This window comes from Rhinichthys klamathensis, unplaced genomic scaffold (assembly GCF_029890125.1).
Source record: "Rhinichthys klamathensis goyatoka isolate OS25496 unplaced genomic scaffold, OSU_Roscu_1.1 h1tg000015l_1, whole genome shotgun sequence".
Lineage (NCBI taxonomy): Eukaryota > Metazoa > Chordata > Actinopteri > Cypriniformes > Leuciscidae > Rhinichthys > Rhinichthys klamathensis.
This window is the reverse complement of record NW_026606567.1, coordinates 257,986-267,500: the sequence shown is the minus strand read 5'-3', so window position 1 is coordinate 267,500 and position 9,515 is coordinate 257,986. Positions and strand designations below refer to the sequence as shown.

The window sequence follows — 9,515 nt, the reverse complement described above, 5'->3', positions numbered from 1 at the left end:
TTTTCGGATAGATGACGAGGAAACAGTTGCTCTATCTAACACTATTTACAGTTTTTTTCGATTGCTAAACGACAGTGAGCACAACTGGATCTACAAGTGCAAAACTACAGTCTGCACAGCAGCAGTTCATGTGGACCAAACTCTAGTTCGTTTTTCAGTGCTTGAACACAGTTTTCAAAACTCTACACACTTATCCCGTGACTTTGACCACAACCTGCACAACACTGTGGATTTACAGCACTTTGTTCAAATGCTAACACACTGCTGTCAAAACTGTGAACCACACATTCAAAACAGAATAGATTTCAGCCTTGTGTCTTTCACACACTGCTGATTGCAGTAAAGAATTATGTTCTAAAAAATGTAAATAAATCATGTGAAAGAATGTCTCTCTTTTCTTTGAAGAAAATATTACTTTGTATGAAGTCAGTGAAATTGTTCAAACTGTAAAGATGAAAAGTTAGTATTTTCTGTATTGGTGTTTGATAGTGTTTTTTTTACTCTCAGTGTGTCCTGAGTGACAATGTGTGTTATCTCAGTGAGGGCTGTGCATATGTTTGGCTGCACTGAGCCTGTTTTGAGTGTGTGTTAAGAGTTGTGTTGCTTGGAATGAGTTTTGCAGGTGATGTGAACTGTTTAGCTCAGGTGACTGTTGGTGGTGCAGACTGTATTAGAGTTTCGCACATGTAGCTCCAGTTTTGCTCACTGTCGTTTAGCTATCGAAAAAAAACTGTAAGACAGAGGTCAAGGTTGGGCTCACAAGAATAGCCCAGCTCGCCTCTGCTGGTGGATGTCGGAAGTACCGGACGAAGACCTTGTTAGTATTAAATAACTAGGCCTAATTATTTAATTTGTCCCCGTAAAGGGATTATCACATTTCTTTATGTTAAGTACCACTGATTTGTTGAAAAAGATTTAAAAAAAAATACTTTTATCAGTTATTTTCCAGGCACTGTTTTTGTAGCCTATTAAAAACAATCATTCAGAGTGTCACTGCAGTTCCCTGTGTGTGTGTGTGTGTGTGTGTGTGTGTGTGTGTGTGTGTGTGTGTGTGTGTGTGTGTGTGTGTGTGTGTGTGTGTGTGTGTGTGTGTGTGTGTGTGTGTGTGTGTGGTGTGGTGTGTGTGTGTGTGTGTGTGTGTGTGTGTGTGTGTGTGTGTGTGTGTGTTTGTGTGTGTGTGTGTGTGTGTGTGTGTGTGTGTGTGTGTGTGTGTGTGTGTGTGTGTGTGTGTGTGTGTGTGTGTGTGTGTGTGTGTGTGTGTGTGTGTGTGTGTGTGCGCGCGCGCACGCGTGTGTGTTTTATTTATTTATTATAAGTTTCATGGGAGCATATAAAGCAGTGTGCCGAATTGTTTCATTACTTCGACTTCTTTTGAACGAGCACCTGGATGTGCACAAACTATTGGCGAAAAATACATGGAAGTAAAATACATCGTAAAATTAACAAATAATTGCCTACCATGTTGCAGCTAATGACTGACTGTGGGTTAATTTTTTAGCTTCAAAATAATTCAATTGAATTCAAATAATATTGACTTCAAATAATAAGATACTGTTTAACATATGATCATGCCCCTTTGTTTTTAAAACTCGATGATATTATCACACATTTCCTGGATTTGCTATTTGGTCGCAGACAAATCAGTCTGTAATGAATCAAATCGAATGTCTTCGCAACAGAGCCTTGAACATTTTAGATAAGAAAGCAAATAAGATACCATCATTGTCAGACCTTAAGTAAATAAGATTTTAAGCTGTGCTCATTTTGTCTTTCTCCACTATGTAAAGTTTGTGTTTAAATGTCTAAATGGTCTTGGACCTCAACCCTTATGTAGCCTACATGTTTTGAGAGATTGAATGGGTACAGCAAATCCACTAGAGCGGCTTCTAGTGGAAAATGTAAAATTTGATTTTGTAAAACATCTTTTGCTCAGACTGTCCTCTCAGTGAAAGGTGTAAAATGATGGAATACATTACCTAATTATTTAAAATATGCAGGGCTCAGTGCTCTTGTTATGACATCGGCCAGTAGTTTCAACGGTGGTGTTTGGTGACACCTCCTGGTCATTTAATTGAACAACATGAAAGGCCATACATTATCAAAGTTAGAAATTTTCTCAAGGAAATGCCAGCATAAATAAATAAAAGAGTGACAATCTTTTTATGACAATGATCCAGAAAATGAGGTGAACATGGAGAGAAGGAGGCCATACAAGTGACATTAGCAGACATCCGATATCCACATCATTAGATTTGAATGCACATCTTAAAATTGTGGGTAAATGTAACAATATAAGGTGTTTCGTAACATGGGAGTTTATGAAAACCAAACAAATAAATAGCATGCATTACGTCTTTATTTCAGTATAGGTATTTTAGCTGGAGCTGCATTAATGGATATTCATCATTCACATTCATTATAATCTTCAGTTATGTCCCAGACATTTTAAAGTACTCCATAGAAAAAACCCAAGACATAATAGTTTATACAATATGTCAAGGGCTTGTTAACATTATTTGTTATTATTTGGTCACATTATATGATGTTACACCCATTTCCTTGTCTTTAAAAAGGTGTAGAAGCAGTATGAATACGCTGGACAGGTTTGTCTGCTGTCTTCAGTAGCCCAGAATGAGACATGATGTGACATGAATGACAAACAAGTAAGCAGCGGCTATGCCTGTGTGATGTGGCATATATGCACATTTCTTCTTGGTTTTTATTAAAGGGATAGTTCACCCCAAATATGACAATTCTGTCATAATTTACTCGCCCTCAAGTTGTTCCAAACCTGTATGAATATTCTTCTTCTGCTGAACACAAAAGAGGATATTTTGTAGAATGTGGGTAAACAAACAGTTGACGGACCCCATTGACTTCCATAGCAGGAAATAAATAAATAAATACTATGGAAGTCAACTGTTTGGTTACAGACATTCTTCAAAATATCCTCTTTTGTGTTCAGCAAAAGAAAGAAACTCATAAAGGTTTGGAATAACTTAAGGGTGAGTAAATAATGACAGAATTATTATTTTTGGGTGAACTATCCCTTTAAGAGACTATCCATTTATTTTAACAAATTTGAGGTAGGTTGTCAGTCACAGAGGGAACAGAGTGCCGTTTATTGACGCAGATTTGAGAAGAATAACCTTCCTTTGTATATGAAATAACTCAAATAAAATAAAAATAATCTTCCACAGCAAGAGAACATCTGAATTTTGTCACAAGGTGGCGCTGTGTGTTTAGTTTAGTCTGTGTGGAGTTTTTCCTTCAAGGCTTCCAGTTCCTTCACAGACGAGCAGTGATCGAGCTCTGAGGTGAGGTCAGCACTTGTTGTAGTCCAGTCATTATTCATACCATCTGCAAACAGACATATCTTTGAGGGCAAGAATGGGCAACATGGCCTACGGTTAGTAGGTCTAAGTTGTTTTTAACACACAAGTAGCCTAAAAAAAGAATAGCCAACGGGCCGTCATTTCTGGCTAATCAAATTTAGGCTAGTAAAATTATAGTCATTCGTGTTGTAGGCCTAATAAGAAAAACTTTAAACGAATCTGCCAAACAGAGTAGGCTAACTTAGTATAGCCAACAAAACAAACAGGCCTATTGACCTTGTTCGGGGAAGACGCCATACTTTTTTGTTGTTTGATGTTTTATCGCGAATGCAATCTTTTTCAGCAGGTTTTAATTTTGTAAAGATAATGTTTACGTCAGCTGATGTTTCTGTCGACACCCTAGATTTAATAAACTTCCTTCAAGCCTCGTTTTCATTCGCGATAAATAAAAGATGGTTCCCGCCACCCCGATACCAAGAAAGAACGAGGCTGTGTGAATTTAACGAATTATCTGTATTTTTAAAATGGGATCTTTTACTGTCTATGGATCTATGCTAGCTGTCACACTTTCTACTCCAATGAACATTTCTTTATGGTGTGTTTTTAAAAGTAATTTTCTTTCAGGTAGTCTTATTAAATCATGTTTTATTTTAGGCTGTAGCTATAGCCTGTATATAACGTGTTGACTAATAGGCTACGTAGCCTACTGATAATTTTGTTTTATTGTTTTTACCCAGCAGATATTTCAAAAGATATTATGATATTGTTACAAGTTTGGAGGACAAAATTATTATAATTAGGTTGGTGTTAATTAGAGTAAACACACCTTCATGACTTTTGTCTCTGACTTTAGAAAGCATCTATTAATATCCTAGAACATATCTTTTACAATCCCAACATTGCATAAGTCGTAGCATTTGTAACCTGGGCTATAATGTCGTCTCTACACCACATCATCACCACCCATGAATACCACATTAAAACACATCATCTGTGGAACTGCGGCGTCGGGTTTGTATTAGGCCTATCCCGTTTTCGCGTCCAACCCATCCTTCATTCATCTCTCTCACTCACTCTCTCGCTGGGCCTGTTTCCAATCCGAGGACATGCGTGATAGATTTGTGAAATCATGCCCACCCACCTCATCTCTGCGCTCGGTGGGCTCCGGTATCAATAAGATTATATGAGCAGGAAATGTAGAAATCCTCAACAAAGAGCTTCACCATTGAACAAACGGCCTTCAGCAGCCAAATGCGAGCGAAAAAATGTTTCTCTTTCATCTGAACGACCTGACAGTTTTATGTGATATAGGCCTACCTAATTTTCACCATGTCATTAAAGAAAACTACTTTAAGCGCAATGGGAAATGCGAGATATTATTTGTAAAGAGCAAACATATGTGGGAAGAAGATATGATAACTAGCCTATTATAAATCTGTTTCTTATTTTAGCCTCGTTGCTTCAAAGCTGGACGACATTTATCTGTTTATTTATCTTTTTTATGCTCTCCATTAGCTATAGTCACTTTCTAGTTTCAGTTATTAGCCTAAAGTTGTTGATGTTGTTTAATCCAGACGTTAAAGACATTGGCTAATACATTAATTAAACTACCAAAAAATATATGATCAATAAATTATAACAACATATGTTTACATTGTTTTAAGTAATAAAAATAAGTTGAGCAATTTACAATTTTTTAAGTTATAAAAGATTCAAGTAAAAAATTGTTTAAGTCAGTTTAATGCAATTTAAGTTGAAATGACTTAAACATCCAAGTTGATTGTACTCACAAATGTAATACCTTATACCACATTGGGCAGTATGAATTTTGTAAAGTCAACTGCTTGGCTAAAAAAAATACACGTTAGTATAGCCTCGAATGATGTCAGGGATACAAAATGATCATGTATAACTATTATGTATTTCTAGTGTCCGAATTCGGCATTTTTCATTAAACTTATTCGATTTACGTAAAAGCTATGTAAAGAGATAAATAATCATAGGCTAGACTATAGCCTATACTCTTTTTGTGTTGGTGAATTGTGGTAATTTATTTCTAGTAATTCCTATATTTTTCTGTTAATAAAAAATAAAAAAAGACATCTAACATGATATCTGATGTCGAGCAGTCAAAGGAGCAGATGAGTCTGTCTTTTTTTATACAGAGGTTAAGCATCATAATGCACTTCAGTGACATGATATCAATCATGGTTCTTTCTGCGGGCAGAACCTGGTAGAGTTGCCCTGTTTTCATTGGAGTGGAGCTTCTTCCTGAGAACTTCGTCATGACATCATCGTCATCTGATTCCCGAACAGCTGCAGGAATCCAGTTGCGTTGGAGTGGACGATGGACATTGCATGTGCGCGCAGCTCTCCAGACCTCCTGCGCTCGAATATTGAAGATTCCTGTGTGGCCGGATTCAATCTTGAGTTGTTAGCGAGCTCGTCTCTTTATAATCAATCTTCCAGAGTGATCTGAGGAACCAGGAACAGACCTTTCCGAGTGAGAGAGAGAGTTTAAGACTCGCGCGTGGCATCTGTTTGTTTAGAACCAGTCTCGCGTCTCCAGCTTGTGGATTATGACCCTGGACACAGATTTAATGGATGACCTCTTTGTCGACGTGGTTGGAGAAGGTGGCAAGGAGTCTGGAGACGAACATCTTTCGACCTCCTCTCTTTCTGCATCCGACCAGGTGCATAACAAGGGGGATAAGGACCACGTCCCCTCTTCCATATGTCCCTCAAGTTCGAGCAAAAGCCCTTCGGTGAAACCGCCCTATTCTTACATCGCTTTGATCACCATGGCGATCCTCCAGAGCCCAAAGAAGCGTCTCACCCTCAGCGAGATATGCGACTTCATCAGCCACCGGTTCGTGTACTACCGAGAGAAGTTCCCAGCCTGGCAGAACTCCATCCGACACAATCTCTCCCTAAACGACTGCTTCGTAAAAATGCCACGCGAGCCGGGTAATCCCGGGAAAGGGAATTACTGGACTCTGGATCCCAATTCATCGGATATGTTTGAGAACGGAAGTTTCCTGAGGAGGAGGAAGCGATTTAAACGGCAGCACTTCAAATTTGGGGTGTTCAGAGATCAAGCGCTGCAACCGAGCGCTTTCCCGAACCTCAGCTACGGCGCGTACGGGCTCAGCGCGTCCTGCGCGCATTTAGTACCGGGTCTGGATATCTACCCGTTTGGCTTCCATCAACCCATCGGGGTTCCACCTGTTGGCGGCATTTTACCGGCTCTATCCACGCTTTTCTCGAGGAACTCTGTCGCAGCCAAGTCTTTCCCGCAGTCCCAAACAGTGGCCATCGAGCCTGTCTCTCCTGGCCTCGCCTGCGCATTGGCCCCGACCTCTCCATACGCGTCTTCAGCACTGTTTAATCCAGTGGGCTTCCCTCGGGTCCTCAATTTTCAGTACGAGTACCAGAAGCTACAAAATGTGCACAGCCACGTGGATTTGTCCACTAAACACAGACACCTGGCTAGCGTCAATGACTAATTCAGCGCATATTTGGACAGAAAAATAGGCCCATTTTTTTCTCAGGAATTACTTCATTTATCCAGAGCATCGCGTCAAATGTTTGCGAACATTTTAACGAACTTTTTTGTTTATTTTCTGCCAGGAAACCATTCAGTGAATGTATTTCTGTTACATGCTGAAAATGATTATTGATGCATGTTATTTTGTTGGAATGATTAAATATCGAATGATTCAGCTAGCCTATTTAAATGACGAATTTCCTTTTCGCGTTTTGACGGAAATAAAACTGACATTTTTAAATGCACAATAAACGTCATGATTCTTTATTTATTAAATGTGGCAAGGACAGAGTTTCTTTTCTTTATAAGCTACAACCAGAAAACGTCATATGTGTCATTTTTCTCAGAAAGTGTGATTTACTGGCTAAATTAATGCTGTAAACTGAGGGCCATTTTTCACTACTTTGCAGACGTGTCTCACGCAGGGTCAAACTATTAAATAAGCAATCACCCCCAAAAAAAGGTATGAACAGGTAAGAAATCGATTGATAACATTTTGAATATTTATTATGAATAATCTCATTCTCAGTAAAATCTGATTCTCAGTAATATCTCATTCTCGGCAATTCTGAGACGCATATACATTTACATTGTGTGTCAGAAATAAAACCAGGGCTTAAAAAGTGACAAAGTGCTTTCCTTTCAGTTTCGATACATAAAAATGATAATCAGGCCTTAAATATATAACAACATAATTATCAAAAGTGAATAATAGGAATGATTTAAAAGGGGAACGTGTGTGAAGATGTTAAAGGGAATATGGGTTTGTTTTATTTATTGGAGGGTTTTTGTTATGGTATATTTTGCATTAGCATAACACATTTTATATTTAATTTTCGACTTATTTATATTTATAATTTCTTTCACTGAACTGATTTAATTTATAGCGTTTGAAATAAATGGATGGCATGCTGTTTTCTATGCTTAAAATGATGACCTAATCGACGTAAAATTTCTCTGAAAATCATCTACGGGGGAAATTGTTTCATTTCTGACCAACCACAGATTCTGCATACTAAATGAATGTTCATTTATAGCCTATCATAAATAATCTAAAGAAGTGTCCTCTCATGTCGGTTTATTTGTTTAAGCTTGTTAAACGGAAATAATCAACCAGATCAGTCTCAAATGCGCTTTACAAATACACAGTATCTTTCCTGAGCATGAGCAGATTTCCATCTGAACACACACTGTAAATAATCATCTCCAAACGCTCAGTCTTGACAGCTCCATGTGCGCATGCTCAGGTGTATATTCTAGTAGTCTGAAAAACCATTTGACCCTGTTTGTTTTCAATTGTCGATTTCAAAGATTCTACACAAGCATACAGCCAACATAATCACATGACCGCATGTCTTCACTTTTATCCCCCTTCGGAGTCTATTATTAGTCCTGAATTAGTCAAAAGGGGGCATGGGGCCTCCTTTTATTTCTTGAAATTATTTAACAGATTTTTTTGTTGTTGTATGATTTCATAATGATCAAATCATTTTGTAACCATTCGTAAAATGATTAAGAAGTTATATTTCTACCGGGAAAAATTGGATGCTAAAACACCCATTTGGAACCTTTATTATTAAGAGTGTAATGCGCTTTTTAATCTGTATAGACAGGCTATAATGTCAAATGGCCTATACACAGTTTTGTGGCGATGGAAAGAAAAGAAGCACTTCCAGCTGAAGATAAAGACAATGTGGTCAGAGGGTCTTTGGGGGGAAAGAGTAGGCTATCTAAATATATTAATATTTATTTATAGGTATGCTTCACATCTCGCTGAGTTTTAATTGTTTTATGCATTATAATGAATTTGACTGATATTAAACCCCTTAACTGTCACCGTCCCGCTACCGGGACGCCTAACTTTACCTCACTATATTTCTATTAAATCCTAATCTAATTATGACAAATTATATATCGTTGGAAAGGTCAAAGACTTCTAAATAGATATTCTACCCCTGTTTTGTGTTACAAATTATGTAGGAAGAGTAATTGATGAATTTATGACAAGAGTGCACCTCAAAAAATCTGCATCATAATAGGAGGTCTGACCTTTGTCACAAAAAGTCGATGCACCCACTTTTAATGATTGAAACTTCTGTTTTTATGCTAAAAGTTCATAATAAAACATATAATCTAGTATTTTTCAATAAAAAATGATAATATAATATTATCCTCTAAAAATGATAATATATATATATTATCCTCAAAAATATAATATTATCTTTTTTATCGCCTTTTTTATTATATCACAGTTATCATAAATTAGGTATCATTTGAAAGCTTATAAACTCAGAATTCATCCTGTGAAAACCGTTTTATAATTGAACGTTGCGTTACCATAGAAACGGTACTCTAAATTATTTTATCAGGCTCCTCCCCTTTTAGGCATCATTATATTTCATAATTTATGATCAAAACCTTTTCTAATCTTGACAAAACACATATTGTCAGAAAGGTCTGTGTCTCAAGGTTCCAAATTTTGTGACAGAATTGATATTTGGACAGAAATGTATTAATTTGTTAAGGCAGAATGTATACAACTAAATTCAATGGAATTCAATGGCACCCGGTGGCTATTTTTGGTACTACGCCTAAACAAAATCTCATGGGAACTTCAAATTTTGTGATATCAA

General features: G+C 37.3%; 1 protein-coding gene across 1 annotated transcript; it reads left to right on the top strand.

Moving 5' to 3' along the window:
• The first annotated feature begins 5,558 nt into the window (after window positions 1-5,558).
• On the top strand, window positions 5,559-7,175 carry foxd7 (forkhead box D7). Its single transcript, XM_056271831.1, has one exon. It carries the CDS (start codon window positions 5,915-5,917, stop codon window positions 6,839-6,841), a length of 927 nt encoding a protein of 308 aa, XP_056127806.1. The 5' UTR covers window positions 5,559-5,914; the 3' UTR covers window positions 6,842-7,175.
• The last annotated feature ends 2,340 nt before the right edge of the window (window positions 7,176-9,515 follow it).